The 18,604-nt window shown below is 39.5% G+C and overlaps 1 protein-coding gene across 1 annotated transcript in view; it reads left to right on the forward strand.

Moving 5' to 3' along the window:
* DPYS (dihydropyrimidinase) overlaps window positions 1–13,746 on the forward strand; it is a 33,407-nt gene extending 19,661 nt beyond the window's left edge. Inside the window, exons 8-10 of the mRNA XM_009891806.1 lie at window positions 9,198–9,405; window positions 12,004–12,109; window positions 13,605–13,746. Of these exons, the coding sequence (XP_009890108.1) occupies window positions 9,198–9,405; window positions 12,004–12,078 (283 nt within the window). The 3' untranslated portion in view covers window positions 12,079–12,109; window positions 13,605–13,746. The remainder of the gene's footprint in view (window positions 1–9,197; window positions 9,406–12,003; window positions 12,110–13,604) is intronic.
* The last annotated feature ends 4,858 nt before the right edge of the window (window positions 13,747–18,604 follow it).

Genomic DNA, 18,604 nt, shown 5'->3' on the forward strand with positions numbered 1-18,604 from the left:
GGTCCCTTCCAACCTAAACCATTCTATGATTCTGTGATTCTATGAAAAGGTCTGGCAGCCGGCTGTCACAAAGCCAGCTCACCTGCAGAGTTGTCTTTCTCAGCTGAGATGCCTAGGGGCTGTGTGAGTGCATCTCCACTGTCAACTGCTGAGCAGGTTAGCTTAAATCTGCAGGCACTTTAACAGCTGAGTCTTACATCTGACCATATCCAGCCCTGCACACAGCAGCAGCAGGTGAGGAAGTGTACTGGGCTGGTGCTTTTGTCTTGGGCTCAGTTCTAGTGAGCAGTGTGAACATACAACTGTGTTGAAGGTGTACATTGACCCTCCTTGAAATCTCTTCATCAGGATCATCCAAATAGTCAGTAAATTCATAGCAGACATCAATCATTAACCCTAGATGAGCTTTGTGGGTTGTTGGGCATGATGATGTTATGGCCAGCTTTCATCAAGGTTATCACAGTGTTTGGTGTTCATAAAGCCTGAGCTGTTGTAACTTAGATGGCATTAGATTTTCAGCCTATGTTGGGTTGTTTTTTTTTTTTTTTAGAAAAAAGAGTTGAAGACTCTTCAGAGGAAAGTTTTAAAACATAACTGGGCAAATCTGATTTTGGAAGCCAAATGGAGGAAAAAAAGCCCTAATCCTAGATTTACCTTACACAAGCAAAACTTTCCTAACCAATCTTCTGGTTTTTGAATTTTTGATAATGCAGTTCTCCCTCTTCTTAGTATGCTAATGAGTACCAAAAACATGTGAGAAAGAGAGGAAAAGCATTCTGTGTTTTAAGCTGCAAAGCTTGAGGACATGTAAGTTGCTCTTCAGAAGTCCCACAAAAAAATGGCAGCACCAGCAAAAGAAGTTTCAGGAGTGTCAACCCCAATAAATGCAGAGGCCTGCCCAGCGCTGGGTCAGAGAGATTTTCATGTGCATTTTTACCTTCTGGCATGTTGAGCAAGCATATTTTGAGATACTAGCAATGAGCTATTTCAGGACAGTGGAGCTATGAACTCTGATTTAAAAAAAAAAACACAAAACCTGAAGGATTCTTTTTTGAGCTCACTTCTGCTCTGCCTGGGGACAAATGAATGTAGAAGGATAGTAGAGTTCTGACATTGTTCTCAAGGTGCTTCGTCAGCTCCTGTAATTATGTATCCTTTTGTGTCCCAAACATTCCTTCTGCCTCCCTTCACTCTCTCCTGAGTTCTCTAATTGCCTTTTTGCCCACTGTAGCTGTGAAGCTGCAGTTTTTCTTCAAATATATTTTTCAAATATCAAACAGTATTTTCTTACAAAGCAAGCTGGTTTTAAGTTCAGCCAGTACTTTTTTCCTGATCTTGTACTGTTCCCGTTGTTTATCCATTTGGCTTTGCCTTTCTGCAGGTACAATGTAGTGTGAACTACATAAGAATAAATAAATCTCACAAGTGCTTGTCTACTCATTTCACTACAAATCCTGAAGAGGGCACAAACAGCCCAGCAGAAAAAAAAAGGATCTGGCTAACAGACTTGCTAACGGACTTCAGCTGTTTAAGATATTACACAAGGTGCAGCCTCATGTGCTTTGTTGACTCTGGGGAGTGATTTTCAATTTCACAATAGGCTTGTTCCTCTTTCTTGCCAAAGTCCTTCCTCTTTTGAGCATGACTTTTTTTCTTGTTTGTAAATCTAAATCTTGTAAGAGGAAAATGCAATTTTCCAGTTCTGATTTGATGCTGTGTTGCTGTAGTCTTAAAATACTGGCTGTTACTGGCCTAAAGAGTTAGACAATTGCTGAAGTATTCCTGTGAGGAACTGGTATTGTCACAGTCTGTCAGAGGAAGTCTATAGAGAAGATTCTGAAGTCATTCTGAAAGGTAGTGAAGCTCTTCAAGATACAAAAACTTTTGTCCCTACAAAATCAGCTGTGTTTCCCCTCCCACATCATTGCACAATAGCGACATGTTGGCTGCTATCTGGGCATTCAGGTTTTTCTCTTTCTAGGTTGCAAAAGCCTAGTGAATTCAATGTGACAGGTCTGCAAGCTGGAAGCAATTGCAGTTCAAGGTTCCACTCCTAGCACTGTGCCACTTCAGCTGAGGCTTTCCTTCTGCAGGTCAGCTTCACTGAGCGGCCTATTTCTGTAGCATTTTCTGGTAATTTCTGCAGAAAATATTATATGAACACTTATCAGATTTGCTACTGTATTTAAAAGCTTCTAAATATTGGGTTTAGTGGGTCTTCATGAAAGCAAGCATTTTTGTGAAGAAACACATTAAATGTATAAATTAGTCAGAAACTGCATGAGAAAAGATGGCTTGTTAGTTCTGCCAGGTGAGGTCTATTTCTTAGCTTCCTCATACTTGTATATTCATTAAAGAACACACAAATACCAAAGTGACCCATTGGTTTGTTGCAGCTGTGTGCTATCAAACATCACCTTGCAGACCTCAATGCCCTCAGCACCCCAAGTGCAGCCTGTGCACACAGGATTGTTTGGTGAGAACTCCTTGGAAAAACAGACGTAGGCAGCAAATGTATACTCACTGTACCATCTTATTTAAGTCTGCGCTTTGATCAAGAATGTTCACTAACTTCTTTCAGATGCACACAAATAATATAACAGCTTCAAGTCTGTGAATCAAAAGCAACTGTAAAGACTGTTCCAGAAGGAGAGGGCAGAGTAACCAAGGAAAAGGGAATGTCACCTGTCAGCAAGTCAGCGTCCTCTATAGCTGATGCCTTTAGCTATTTGAAAGCAAGCAAGAATACAAAATCTCTTGGGCTTGTTTTCAGAAATGCTGAAATCTAAATCTGGGAATCTAAATACTGCAGTACCCAATTCAGACCACAGAAAGAGCTCAGCATCCCTTGTAAAATAGGGGCAGAAGGTGCTAAAGATCTCCTAAAAGACATTCAACTCCTGGCAGATGTTAGGGCTCCATAAACTCACTGTAGCCTGTTGGAGCCTTGCAAATAAGCCCTGGATCAGGCCCTGAAGGCAAGATCAAACACCTGTAGGGATAAAAAACCCATCTCGAATGGAGTTTAACTTTCTAAGTCCAGCCACTTCATTATAAGAGCATGCAGTCTGGGAAGTCTCACCCACCAGTTTTTTTCCACTCACTAAATATAGCCTAAAAGTTAGCTGCTTTTGAATGCAGAGGCAGAGCTGGCTGTACAGGTAGCAGTATCTCACACTCCATCCTCCTTGGGCTCTGCTGGAGTGGCCCTCTGTGGCAGGCCCAGAGTGTCCTCATGGAGATGGGCTCAACCCTGAGCACAGCAGCGACGGCTGAGCCCCAAGAGCACAGCTACTGGAGAGGGGTTCCTGGTTAGCAGGGAAGGCAGGAGTCCTGAGGTGAGGAGGAGAGGGAAGAAAAGGACACATTACTTTGTAATCTACCTGTTATGACAGGGCAAGGGAAGATGTGGTTTCTAGCCCTCATTTCCAGTGTTGCTTATGCGTTTTAGGAGAAACGGTCACTGGATGCAAATCAGCAAGAAGTCAGAGTGCCCCAGTCTGCTGGCATATGTTCCCTCAATGCCTTTGTTTGTGTGTAGGTATGTTCATGCACAAATCTTTTGCATTTGTTAGAACCAAAATCTGCAGCCTATGTCTGTCTCATTTGTAGTCAAGTCTTCAGCCTCAGAGGCTTAACTGGGGACAAGTTACAACATTTAAGCACTCTTTGCCAAGCAACTGCCTGTAATTTTTTGTAACATGAAAGAGGAAGAAACCAAGATGTTAGCAGATGATTAGAATAAATAACGCTGAACTGTCTTACTCTTTTGATGAATGAGCATAATTTTGAATACTGAGTATGTGGATAACTGCATCTAGACACAATGAGGCAAAATGAAATAATGTGGCATACAAATAGGTATGCATTGGACAAGCATGTTCTGGCATTTTCAGCAGCCCCATATTCTTTTGCACAAGTGCAAGCGTGTGCATGCATGAATGCACACTAATTCTCCAGAATCAGAGTTCCTGTCAAAGGGCTTTTATTGCACATTAAGGGAACATGGAGAAAGAAACAAAAGACATAAATTAAAATACAGTAAAGTCCATCTGAACATAAGAAATAACTTTCTTTTGCTGTGAGCATGATCAAACACTGGCACAGGTTGTCCAAAGAGATTGTGGAGTCTCCATCTTTGAAGGTACTTAAAACGTGACTGGACATAGCCCTGAGAAAGCTAATTTGGCTGACTCTGATCAGAGCAGAGGGCTTGGAATAGATGATCTCCAGAGATGCTTTCCAACCTCAATGACTGTGGTTCTGTGAACTGTAAAAAATAAGCCTCTCTGAGAGAGTATGATGTACGTTTCCTTAGTAACTTGCTGTCTCACAAAATGTCAGCTGCTCTCTTTAGAGAACTGAATCTTAGAAATATTACCCCCAAAAATTAAATCTTCTCCTTATATAATCTTGCCTTTTTCTCTCTGGTAATCACTTCCAGATCTTCTTCAGTCATTGAATGCACTAATTTTTATTTTCCTCTCTTTTTATGCATTTCTGCAAGCTTAGCTTCTTATTACTGTTTCCCTCCTGCCCATTATGCAGTTTGACAATTTTCACTCCCATCCCATATCAGTTTGGAGTGACTGATAGGACCAGACTGATGGTACTTTTGACAAATTAGTTACTTACCATAATCAGAAAAATAATTTTGTTGTCATTCTCTAGACATCTTAAAATGATGAATTTTAGGAGTTATGATTGCATGAAATAAAGATCTCATCCCTTAGATAAGTCACATTGACTCGGACACCCCGAATATTAACTTCCTACCTCTTCTTGCATCTGTTATTTTATCCACAATTCTCCTCACTGCATATGGCTACTCAAACACAATGCTTATTTTAAAATATTTTAAGAGTCTAGGAATACAATTTTATAAATAGTTCCCTGCATATATTTGCATGTGCAGTTGTTGCGATTCTTTAATATAAAGGAGACCATGCAGGTTTTAACCAACATTGTAGGCTTATAGCTAGCATTTTTGCACATAGATCTGAAGACTTTCTCTTTCTTCTTTTTCCTTCCTCTTTTTTCCTCTCCTTTGCTTTTCTTTTTAATAAAACTGACTCTTTAACATTAACAAAGTTCAACTTATTATCATTACAAATGAGTGGTGGCTCAGGACGGCACAGAAAGATGAAGAGTCTATTTATTTTTTCTAGATTTTAGAAAAACATGTTAACAATATGGAGAGTTCAAAGGCACCTGAAAGTGATGTGAAGAGGCAGCTTGCAAAGGCTGATCCTATCCTCAGCAAACTGGCATTTCTCACCTACCCCCAGCTCCGAAAAGCTTGCAGATACTGCACTGTAAGCACTGAGAGAAGTTGCTTACAGCTCAAATACTCACACTTACATAAGTTGGTTTTCTATGGCAGCTGTCAACCAAGCAGTTGTTTTCTCTTCAACAGTGGACTCGGGTCATTTTAGCTGTCTTTATTACTATGTTTTAAATTAATTAATTAAGTAATTATAAAATAGGTGTCCTCCCTTTACTGAGACGTTGAGCACTATTCTTGCCTAAGGGAAGTTGACTACAGAATTTCATCGTATTCGTGTACGTGGAATTTTTAAAGAAAACTGTGTGAGGTATGCATCCAGTTTCCATTGAAAGTAATTAAATTCTTCATTTTCTTATGCCCACCTTGAAAATTAAAGTGATAATCCTCACAGCAGTCAAAGTTCAGGTTCTAGAGCTCACTCCAGTCCAACAGATCCACCTTCACTGGGCTGATGTGGCTTCATGTCTGATGCATAATGAGGGGTAGAATATCGCTCTAATGTTTAATCACAGAATCACAGAACAATCAGGGTTGGAAGGGACCCTTGGAGATCATCCAACCCCCCTGCCAGAGCAGGGTCACATAGCAGTTTCCCTTCATCCAGCTACCCCTCCTCCCTGACTGTAACTCACTATTTAGTATTTTGGGCTCTGACTGAGTTGTAGACATGTTTATGTTTCTCTTGGGTTGTGTTTGACTTGAAATGAAAATTGACTTGAAATGAAAACTGGCACCTCTGACTCCTTAACAAAACTGCAGGGCATAATTTTTGAGCTCACCACCTGTACAATTTTGAATTTCACCTTACAGCTTACTGCATTAGCCTAATCTGATGTTCTTTTCTAAATTTTAAATTTCATTCTGTAGTTTATTTAGATAGAATAATCTAGGAGTGGTGTAAAGCCCTTTCTCACATACAGCATAAATAAATACAGGCTTACTAGTCTCTGAATCCTCACACAGTCTGAGAAAATTTGGTAACTGCTCTCAGACTAAAATGATTGGGTTTTGACTGTAAATTAGTTGGACAGAAGCCCCAGACTGAAAAAAGACAATTTCAGAAACATGTCTTCCTCTTTGGTACGAGAGGAATATCATTTTTTATATTGATAGCCTAAAACCTTTTTGCAAGACAGGTGTATCAGAAGCAGCTGAAGGAATCATGTGGAAACACTGATGTAATTAATAACAAACAAGACCTGATGTCTTTGAAGTATCCTTTTTGTAGAGGAAAATGTTTTTTTTAAATATTGAAGTAGTCATTCCAGTCTCAGTCTCTGTTTGAGAAAGGGTTGCTTGGAACAAGAGCCGCTGTAATTTACAACCAGAATTAGAGAGTTTTACAAATTTTATTAAAAAAAATCCAATACAGGTTTTTAAAGCCTGGAGTCAGAATCTGCTGTCTCATGTTGGGTAATCGTTTATGTCAGGTATGCCATAGGATGCTGGAGACAGCTGTTGTGTTATACTTCACTACAGTGGCAGTCTTGGTTTCTGGGATAAGAAGTAGGTTACAGCTGTTCTTGCCATTAGCAGAGTGGTCAATAGTGTTCAGATGTTCTGAGCAAACATTGGAATTTTGCTAAGATTCCTTCTGCCTGCTGCTGAAATGGCTGATACGGCAGTAAACAGTCTGTCGCATAAGGTTGGTGAGTTGTGAGCTTCAGACCCAAGCATACGGTCTAGTTCTGTTTTAATTGCTAGCTCACTTGTTAACTGAAACTTTCACTGACATCGGTAATGTCAAAGGGTTAAATCACAGATGAATTTTGGTGATCTCCATCAGGGACAATGCATTTCACCTTCAGAAAGGACGGTGTGGTCTAAGGCTTGTTTCTACAGCAGAGTTATAAATTAGTCCTATACAGGTTTGTTGTTGAGACAAACTCTGGGAAATGTGTTTTGTCATATTGTAAGGTTTATCTGCACAAATGGATGCCTCTTTTAAATGTACTAACTTCCATTCATTTTGTATCTTTTTATGAAGGACGTACTTACCTCTGAGCCGTGTTTACCTCTAGTGATCCTGCTGCAGCACATTTAAACAGTTCACATGTTGAGTTGAAGGATCTTGTTATTTTTCTGTTCGTTTGCTCAAATTACCTTTACCATTTTCCTTTTCATGTCCCAGTGCTATTGTGCAAATAGATATGATGTATGCCCAGAGAATGCTAAAGATAATTATGTTACAGTTGTTCTTACTTACTGTTCTAGCAATTGGACCCATAAGGGTAATACAATAAGCTAGAGGAATATGTTCACAAATTCTTTGTAGGGCTATTCTAACACCCATGGATAAAGTTATTCAATAGTAGTCATAAGACCAGTGAATAAAAGGGAAGTCTGACTTCTATTGCTCGCTCTTTCCACTGTCAGTGTACGAGATGATGCTGATACTGGTGAGCAGGCATGCCTAAGTTTTCTGTCCAAGGTGTGATGAATAAGGAAAAGGTTTTATTCCTATAGGCAGATTGGCCATAGACAGCATTTCTATATATACAGCCTTTGAAAAGTCAGTTGCCACCAAAATTTAAATATAGTCCTTAGTAGAACCAATTTTTCTTAGTTCAGCAGAACAATATGAAAGGATAAGGAAATATCCTTCCACAAATTCTTTTTTCCTCTGTATAAGTAATCATTTGAAGTATTTAACATGTACTTTTGAAAATGGCTATACTTCAAGATAGAGATTTTGTAGTGGTTTTCTTATTTTGATAATGATATTAAATAAAGTTTTAGAAAATTCTTCTCAAAATCTATCAATATTTTAATCTATTAATATTTCATATAAATTTTCACTTTGATAATTCTTTTGCAAATGATGTAGTCTCTGGAATAATGCTAATGCTGTATATGCATGATAGGTTTTTGACACTGTGTGAGCACCCATTCTGGAAATTCTAACTGCTAGCCAAAAGCATGAAGCTTCCTTCCTTTCAGAAATTATAGATGAAAACAAAAATATAAACTGTCCAAATTATTTTTAAAAAAATATCTGTAGATTGGAAACAGGAAGTTAATAAAATAATTAACTAAAATTCAAAATCTTGTGACCCATTTTAGATATGGTAGATAGTAATTAGCTGAGTAGAGAAAATAGATAATAAAGGAAGTATAGACAGCCTGCACTTCCAGATGCTAATGTCAGCTCTAGCATTGGCTCTGCCTTTAATGGAGCCAGTTAGGGTTGGAGAAATTGGCTAGAAAAATGGTGATCATAAAGAATGAGGTCTATGCGTAAATGAAGCAATAACACTGTAGCTGAAACGAGTACTGTTGAGGTCTAAAATTATAATTTGCTTAATACCATTGGAGGAAAGGTATGTAGAAGTGTGATGTTGTCATTATTATTTAGCAGCATCAAGATATTTGGGTAGTCAGTCACTGGATCAATCCAGCTCATGTTACGAGTTACCAAAATTCATTGTTGTCTACTGACTTTTCCAATGAAATAGTCTTTGTGTTATTCGTCTCAATCTTTGAAACATTGCAGCCGTACTTTTCAAACTTGAAATTGCAAGTCATTCTAGCTAAAAGGTCAGAGCTTTTTCTGACCTTACCGTGCATAGATATTTGCTTGACAAGGCAGAATGAAATCATGTTATCCAAATAAAATATTACAACCTGATTTTTTTTCCACTAATCTCTTTCTAGTGGAAAATTTTGCGTTTCACGGCTGCAAAGTTCTGTCCTTTTGACTCCCTCTTCATTCTTTTGAAATGCAATTACTGTTCAATGAAATGTTAATGTTCTATCCTATTTTTACAGCTGTTCCCTGATGTACTGTACAATGTCGTATTTTAATAATGCTGCTAAATTTTCTTCATTTATCAATTTCTCAAGATTTTATAATGAAGTAAAATGCAAGGATCATAGTCATTTTATTTATTGTTTTGTTTCGTAAACACAGGACAATATCTGCAAAGACACACCACCAGGCCAACAACTTCAATATATTTGAAGGAATGGTCTGCCATGGAGTCCCAGTTGCGACAGTTTCAAGAGGCAAAGTGGTTTATGAAGGTGGAGTTTTCAATGTCATAGCAGGAGAAGGCAAATATGTCTCCCGTCCACCATTCCCTCCATATGTCTACAAACGAGTCAGGCAGCGGGAGCAGGTTAATTAAACTAATAAATCTCTATAATGCTTTGTACAACATGAGGATAACTAGCTCTTGGGAAGAGAGGTTTGGGGAATCAATGGTAATTTCCCTTACTAATCAAAATCTGCCAAGGTGGGAGGAAATGAAACTAAGGACTCAATTTTTATTGTTCTTTATCTTACAGAAAAATATCATAGCCCAGTTCCTGCTCTGAGGGTAGTCTGTACAGCTCATAGACTAAGCTTGGGTACTTTTTAAAATAAACACATCCCAGCTGCAATAAAAATGGACAGAGTTTTGCTCATGGGTAATCTGAATAGCTGCTAGATTTCCTCACTGATTTCACTGAAAATCAGAGAGGCTTAGCATCATATGCAGGAAGAAATCTTATACTGAGGAAGAAATCAATAGTTTTCTACCTCTTTCATGGATCAGGTGTTTGGAGCTAAACCCTGTAGAATATTGAACACTTGGCTCTGTTCCAGCAAGAATGTGTCAAAAGCTGAACATGTGCAAAGTGTATTGCTGGACCAAGCAAGATAGCTCTGTTCAAGTTCGTCCTATATTTTTTTTAAAGAGAAATATTGCAAAGTAAATGAAAATTGAATTTTCAGTACATATTTAGCATGCAAGCATTTATGAAGAATGTTTCTGAGTCCTTAGGGTTACTTATTGTGGGTAAGATTTTCAAAAGCACCCAGACTAAGTACATTTGAAAATCACAACCTGAATCAGTGGGATTCACTGCAGGATCTAAAAGTTGAATCAGACTAGCATCCACGTGAGATACGGCCCTTTGAAATGCTTCCAAGATAATTCTGTGTATTTCTTCCTGCTGTTGTCTTGATGGACTGAGAAAGGCATGTCAAAGTGCCTGAGTGAGGCTTTCCTCCAAAGACCACACTTTCACAGGAGCTGGTGGGCTGTCCTCAAGTTGATTCACATAATACAGTGGGTAGGCGGGGAAGTCCCCTCATGAGCACAGTTTTTCCCTGGAAACTAAGAAAAGAAAACAGATGATTTTGAAACCAGATTCCTCATTTAAATCTGTTCACAAATTTTATATATTCTATTTAACTTTTCTGTGTGAATGAAGGTTAATATTTCTGGGTGAAAGGAAGGGCAAAGAAAATAATCTGTTCCTGGCCTTCCCAGATTTAGTAGAGAAGTGACCAAGTAGTCCTAACTGTGACTTTGTCTGGAGAAAAGATCTTCCCTTTCCACTGAACACTTAACTGAATTGAAACAATTGCTCCAAAGGTCATGCAATTCCACGGCCAGCTGCAGATAAGATTGTCTCACAGTGAGAACCGTTCACCTACAGTAGACTCATTCTGCATTTTTACTCTAGATAGGTTCTCTTTGCAGAGTTACTTTTAGAAATCCTAGTCCTTTGGATCTATCTTCAGTGAGATATGTATCATGCACAAATTGGTATGTGCTTGAGTCTATTTAGTCCACTGGACATTGAATGTAGTTGGTACTTTGTCAATGAAGGATGCTTGTTATTGCAGCACTTTCATTGCTGTGCAATGTTGATCTCTTTGACTTTTAATGCAAAATAAATGCCATGTAATGGTAATAGAAACTAGCTATTGAAACTGGATTTGTACTGGCATTACACCAGCAAAAGCTGGGGCTTTCATTTTCATGTAAGACAACATGCTGCAGTTACTAAAGGTTAGTTAGGTGCTTCCTCAAGCATAGCAGAGTTTTAGTGACTCCAGATACTGGCATCTCTGCTAAAGCCTTATAACCCATGTTAGAAGATGAGTGTCAAAACTAAGCTAAAATTTAAGAGAAATTTGATAATTGTAGAATTCTGAAAGACTTCAGTGAACGTGGTGGTTTCGATTTCCCACCAAAGCTAGCGATAACTTTCCGTTAACCAAAACATCAGTTGCAAACTGTATTCAGAAGTGATTTTTCAACCAACTCAATCTCCTGTAGCCAGCAGCCATGATGGTGGATGGTAGATACCCACGCAAGGCAGGATTCTCTTTGTTTTTTCTGATGTTCATTAACTTCTTTTACCAGTATTAAGAGCATCACTGGAAAATGTGATTACTTCAACAAAGAACAAGCTTATAGCTTGAACATGCAGTGAGTCAGCCGTTCTGGAGAGCAGCTTAGTTGTGCGTTCTCTGTACCTGTTCTCTCCTGCAATATCCTGAAGTAGCTGAATCAAGATTAAAAAAATATACAGAAACAACCAGATTAATTGATTTATGATCATTTTGTAGCATATCCTAATCATTTATGTGCCATAATCTCAGTGGTTTTCCCACTCCAAGATCTGTTTGGACTAAGGAGGGGAGAAGCATCAATACAACGAGGTGGAACATAGTCAGTTGCTTCTTTAAAAAAATAGGTTTAGAATTGCTTTGTTACAGTGCTGAACAGATTGAGCCACCCAGCTCCTTATGAAAGCTGAGAACTGAACTGTTTAATCCCAGCGTAAGGGATCTTTTCAAGTGAGAGGTTTAATGAAAGTTTTGAGATGTGTAAGACACAAAGCTGGGTTATCATAGGACTGCTATTTTCATTGTGTCCAATTAGCAGTTGCAAGGGGAAGTCAAATACTAGTGAAAGATTTGAAATATTTTATTGCAGGTCTGTCAGCCTGTTCCTGTTAAGAGAGCACCATACACAGACGTGGTCTCAGCAACACCCATCGAACAAAAATAATAGGCTCATTCCCCAGTTTTGGCTCTTGCAGGTAACTGTCTCTTTTGATAAGTGAAAATTATTTAATGCTTCTCTGAAACTTCAAGAAAACAAGAGTGCAGCAGGCCTTCTAGCTTGGGACAGGCTTGTCTGAAAGAAGCCCTCTCAGAAGCTGAGCTGTCTTGGTATCTTTAAATTTCATGAAAATAGGGGGCAGCCCAGGTATGGAGTACCTCTTTCTGATTGGAGTCTCATTTAAAAAGTTCAGCTGAGAGCAGCAAAGGGAGTTTTACCGATAGACTGAGACATGGGTATGAAGGCCCATAGAAAACCTGAGTTCAGTTAGCACCAGGAGTACAAAGCAGTAACATTTGGCTTGCAAATGTACAGAAAAAAAACCCACACCCAAAAGCAGCTTGATGTGAAAAATGAAAATTTCTAGCATCTTCATGTTACAGACAATAACTCTCCACCAATTGTGCTGTTTGGATTAAGCTGATAGCTTTGTTTTGCAAGGACAACAGCTGTCTTCATGCGATAGAGGCGCTGCAGTCAATGTCAGCAATGGTCTAATGAGAGGTTGAGCTCCTGCAAGGCTCTGTGCTGCTAACAGGGGAATAACACTCGTCATATCCCCTTCCCTCCTCTACGCGGCACGTAGCTTGGTTATTAACACTCCCTCACCTGTATGCACCCTGGTGCTCAGCAGGTCTTTCTGTTAGCTGATTGACATGCTAAACTAGCAGAAAACACTTAGCTTCCTTTTTCTGGGTTAGTTTTCTGGTGGCTTAGTGAATACAACTGTCTCTCAGAAAACCGAGCAAAGATCAGTGCAGTGCAACATATGGGTGGGATAAGGCAGCTGGTGAGAAGGACTAGGTGACACCACCGCAGTCTTTAACTGTTTAACAAGCAGAAGAAATGCTTCAGGAAAAAGTTAAAGAACAATGTAAGACTTTCAGCAAGCACAATTGAGACATGATGCTGCTGTATGCCAACTACAGCTGATACGTCTTCTACAGCATGGGAATTGATTAATATGGGTCGGGGGGACAGTGAGGGGTAGTAAGCATGACAAAATCCAGGCTAGTTTTGGGTGCATATGTGTATGAACAATGAGATCAGCTAGTCTGAGAAATGATTTCCCAATAGATGGACGTAAAGCCCCAGTTGCACCTCACAGAAGATGTGTCTGTTCTTCATGCTAATTAGAGTGAGGACAGGGACAAACCAGCAATGGTGGGAGGGTGGAGTTAGCTTGTCCACATTTCATTGTATCGTTCCTTTAAACCTCCTGCACAGTGAACCTCATCCAGGGATTAGCAGCAGCAATAGAGTGCAGCGGGCTATTTGTTTCTCTGTCATAAGGGAGAAAGCTTTTGTAATAGAGAGGACTAAAGGCTAAGCTGCAATAGAGGGAGGGAGCAATAATCATTCTTTCTAGCTCCTAGCACACTTTCTCCATTATTACCTCTCTGAGTGACAAATTGCAAAGCACAGATTTTCTTTTGAAAGATTATATCACATTGTCTTCTTCTTCTCTGTAGATAAAAAGCAAATGAAAATGACCCTGCTGTCCCCACCAAAGCAGTGCATTCTGGGTCCTGCCATCAATCCACAATCAACTTCTCAAGAGCCAACATGAAACGACAGTAACCAATAAACATTATACTGGGCTTCTGCATGAAAGTTGTCATTGCAATTTCTCTTTAAAAGGAATTTTGTTATTAGAGCTGGAAAATCCTCTTTAGAAAATGGAGTAATAATAAAATGATAACTACAGTTATAATGTGGCAGCAGCTCTGTAGGTTCTTAAAAGTAGGCAAGTTTGGGGATGGTATTTCTTAATATTTATCTTTAGAAGGTATCAGCTAAGCTATAAAGTCAAAACAATGAGTAATGTACTTTAAGCACAATTTCTACATTCTTGCTCTGTCAGGTCATAGGGCATGAGCCCTAATTCTCTATTTTCACGTGTTAGGTAGATCTCTGTTGTGTTTATTCAGAGAATTCTGATAGCAGATGCTGAATTTGATTTTTTATTTTTCACTTCCTGGAAGTGGTCAGGTACAGAAAAATGCTGATTCAGGGGAACTATCACCATTTTAGAGCTTCTGCTACATCTCCTTGTCCCTGTCTTAAAGGAGTTTATACATTTTATCCCTGCCAGCTGCACCGCCAAGTGTTTATTGCTGTGTTCAAGTATTTCCTTTGTTATACCCCAGGCAAACTTATGCTCATCATACTGGTGAACTCACCTACAATATTGTTTTGTGTTCTCGCTTTATGGAGAAACACACCCATAACTTGAAAGTTTATGAAGTGGGATTATCAGAGCAAAAGCATAAGGCATTAATTAAAAAAATCTTTTTTTTTTACTGAAAATGTGAAGTGTTTCCTGATGTAACTAATGCTTCTGTTTTTGTAGGAGAGGATTCCTAATTTAAAAAAAAAATTCTCATTTGCTCAATTTATCTGTTTTCCCATTTGAGAAGTAATTGTATTCTTAGCAGCATGGCTCTGTTACCATGTCTAGACAGGTTTTGCCTTAGAAACCTAGAATGTTGTTTAAAGCTGCATTTTCACATGTGATAACCTTTCTTTTTAAGAGACTGTCACTGGGGAATATTTAAGAGACAAATCAGACCAACACAAAACCACCTGTACAGTGAGTTTATTGTCCTATATGTAAAAACAATATCACCTGGACTCATGTGCAATGCATGGGCCAAACAGGTACAGTAAGACATTCATATTTTAAGACAGACACAGGAAGCATATGATAATTACTGTTATTTTTAATTGGACAGTGGAAGGGAGACCTGTAGTTCCTGCTGTATTCATAGGCATACACTGATGTATGAGCGTGTATGAGAAACAATCTCCTACCAGGTCAGTAGTTCTTGTGTCTTTAAATAGCAAAGAAGAATTTTCTTTGTAAGGTAATGGAGGATAATCATGGGGATGCTCAGGAAGAGCTAGCACAGGTTCCCATTTCTCAGGTTGTCTTTGGGGTGGCAGAACAGCAGAACCAGACATCCAGCACTATTACAATGACTATTGCAAGAAAACGGGATTCACTGTTCAATGTAGACTTCCACACTGCAATGGTCTGCATCTGAGCTTGTTGTCTGGTCTCTCTCTGTAATCAACAGAGAGAAAGGTGCTTCTGGAACAGCTCTGCATCAAAATCTAAACAGGCTAGTTGAGTTGTTCTCATCTGGGATGAGAGGAGTAGTTTTCGTGCAATGCCAGTTTGTCTCCATTGACTACAAAGAGAATACAGTGTGACTAACTCTGGTGCAGATGTCTGCTCTGCAGCTGCCTTCCACCTAGCCTGTCTGCCTCTCAGGGCTGGAACTTTCTGCTATGAAGGATGCCTGTCTTTTCTAATGTTCTGTCTTGTCAAGAGTGCATGTCAAGCATGAATCCATTATTTTTAATTAATCTTTTACTTTCTTGGAAGAAGAGCAGAAATTTGGGAAGACTACAGGAAAAAGCAGGGGGGACAAAGGACCTATTTCTACTTTTAACAGTAACTTATATTTGTGTGGAGTCTTTCATCTGAGGCTTCAGGTTTTAACAATTATTAGAATCCCGCAATTGCATGATATAACTGTAAGACAAGTAAATGTACGTAAGTTTGCAGTTTTGAGAACTATGGATGTTCAAAGCTCTGAAATTACTCAAGTGATTGAATATATGTAGTAGCCTGATGTTTAACATCCAGTGTTGGCTTAAGTGAGTTGCTCAAGGCCAAAATTATTCAATTATCATAGAAATGAAACCCAGGAGTAAAGGCTGCCAGTCCTTTCTATACTGTAGATATGCCCAAGACTTTCAAATGTCCTTTGGGCTCTTGAGACACCTACTGAGATCAAAGTGATACAAAAGACTGCAGATCATGAAAGCCCAAAGGAACAAAGTTAGTGATTTTTCTAAAAACAGATGTTTTCACAGTGTGATAACAGCAAGTAGTTTTATGAGTTATATAAACACCCATTTTGTAAACTGAGCTCTCCAAACCATGAAAGTGTACAATCTGTGGAAAAATTTATAATCTTTTTAGGTTTCCTACAGATTGTTATTAGATTAGAAATAAAGAAGCTTCTCCCTGTACAATTAGCAAAGAGTTCCTGATCCCTATGTTGGTATTTACTGCTCTGTACCATGGATTATACTCCTCATAGGAGGCATTCTTTGGATTTTGTTCTTAACAAATGCCTACTTTTTAATGCCAATGACTTTTTTAATTATTGTGCAGGTGTCATGGAAAAAATTACCTGCATTGAACTGGGATTTACACCAAAGCATCTGCTGTATTTTTACATCCTTGAGTGCAACAAGTTATCGAGGCTGTCAAGTTTGTGAAATTTATGAGTATTTTTCTTTCCATGACACGTGCAGCCCTGATACCTGAATCCTGCCTCTAGCCACATGGTGCCAAGGAATAATAGCCCTTGAGAAACTGTGTGACATCAAAAGTATTTCAGGCGTGCTGTTCAGACACTACTACTGAATTTGAGACTGTCATGCTGCAAATCCCTCCAGTCCTTTTTCCACTTATGTGGGGCAACTATAGTGGTGGGATCTTCACAGGGATATAATTTTGGAACTGCCCAGGTCCCTATTCCAAAACACCAGTAATGAGTGATAGCAGAGCCAAATACAGTAGGATGTTTTTTCTAGTAGACATATAGGTAATTTGGGATGAGATGGGATTAAAAAACGTGTTTATGTCAGCACAGGTCCTGAACTGGAGCACTGAGTGGTTTCTCAGTCCTACCTCAGACTCTGGACCCTGACAAGACTTCTGACTTTGTCCTACAACCTCATCCCATCTATCACTTGTTCATTACATTTTCACAAAGCTGTTGCTGGGGCTGTGCTATAAATGTAGTCCTAAAACAACAGATGCCCCACACTAGGTTGAAAGCTGGTTGAGCTGACTTTTGCAGCACAGTTTCCTTGAGCCTTTCACCGGGAAATAAGAAAACAATTGTTTTCCCAGATATTTAAATCCTACCTCATTTAGCTATAGTTCTCACACTTCTCCAGCGCCTACTGAGAAAAATGTCTGCTTTCTTTGATTCTTCTTTCAGTCTGTTGGGCACTCAGTGAGAGGAGACTATCTGATTGCTTTGAGAGGTGGCATTGCTGCATTAAAACCCTTTTTCTCTGAAGCAATGTGACTCAGGACACAGGAGCCAAGGATCTGTTTTGGCAAGGCTGAAACACTGAACAGCCTTTGCTGGCTTAGCCTTCTCTTTGGGATTCTGCTAGTTTCTCCTTTGCTCTTGTACGGAAAGGTGAAGACCCAAATACATTGTTACAGTAAGGAAAAAATGCTGTTAACCATATTTTTGTCCCTCTCCCCAGCCAGAGAGAAATACAGGATCTTTAGTACCCCATTCTCCCTGGTGATGTATATTCCAGGGGCAGAAGCAGAGAAGGAATTCAGGAGATCTGATCATGGCATACCTAACATTGCTTTCATCCCCATCATTTGCCAGGGAAATTCTATATGGCCAGTATGTGTTTATTGTCCAGCTGTCTACCTGGACAATAAAGACCAGTGAAGAGCTCATGGCTGTGGTGCAAGCACCTACACCTGCAGTGCTTCTCTCTCCAGCCTGTAGTACCAGGGGATCTCTGCAGAGCAGTAATACCGGGGCATGTAGCTTTACTGGGCCACTGGAGGGCAGGACTGGTATATATCAGGAATGAGATGAGAAGGAAGTTACTCTCATGTACAGCAGCACCCATGAAGCATGTCCACATATTTTGAAGTCTGTGCCCATAAAGGCAACAGTAACACCCCCATTTTCAGGCTTTATTCCATTGTCAGCAGAGTGATCCTTACTTTCCACTTTTGCGATGTAAAACAGAACTAGAGTGAAGGTTTTGCCTGTTCATATCTTCTTTAATTGCAAGCATCTCTGGGCTATTTAAACTGTGATGAAAACAAAGTGAGCTGGTGAGACAACATTAACAGAGCAGGCATTAAGGTGAAAGCAGTTGTAAACCCAGCATCCTCTGGCTTTGCACACCCAGCTGCCCACATGAAACGCTGCAAGAAAACTAGCACAGAGGAAAAAAAGGCTTTAGCTAAAAAAAGTTTAGCTATGAAGAAAGCCACATTCGGGGGTACAGGGTGGTGGTGAGGAGAGTTCCATAAACACAGCTGTTGAAAGGGAGCTGCCTCGTTTGTATTGTGCTTCAGGAGGGTCAGAAGCACTAGCATGTCTCTCTGAATTAGCTTCACAAGACAATCAGGTCAGCCTTTCATTAATTTTGCAAACCAGATTTGATCCAATTGGGGGATTTTTCACAGTAAATCAAACAGCTTCTACACTAGTGAAGGACGTCTAAAAAGGGAAGTTGAGCTCTGTGGTGAGCTGGGGGAAGGAAAGGGATGAATGAGTCAAAAGCCAAATCCAGACTTCTCCTCAGACTCTTGTTCTGAGCGCTGGTGGTATATGAATACATTTCTGACAAGCCCTAGAGAGGCAGTTAGAGACAATGCCCAGTAACATGAAAGATATTA

The sequence above is a fragment of the Charadrius vociferus genome, unplaced genomic scaffold (genome assembly GCF_000708025.1).
Source record: "Charadrius vociferus isolate BGI_N301 unplaced genomic scaffold, ASM70802v2 scaffold15, whole genome shotgun sequence".
Taxonomy (NCBI): Eukaryota; Metazoa; Chordata; class Aves; order Charadriiformes; family Charadriidae; genus Charadrius; species Charadrius vociferus.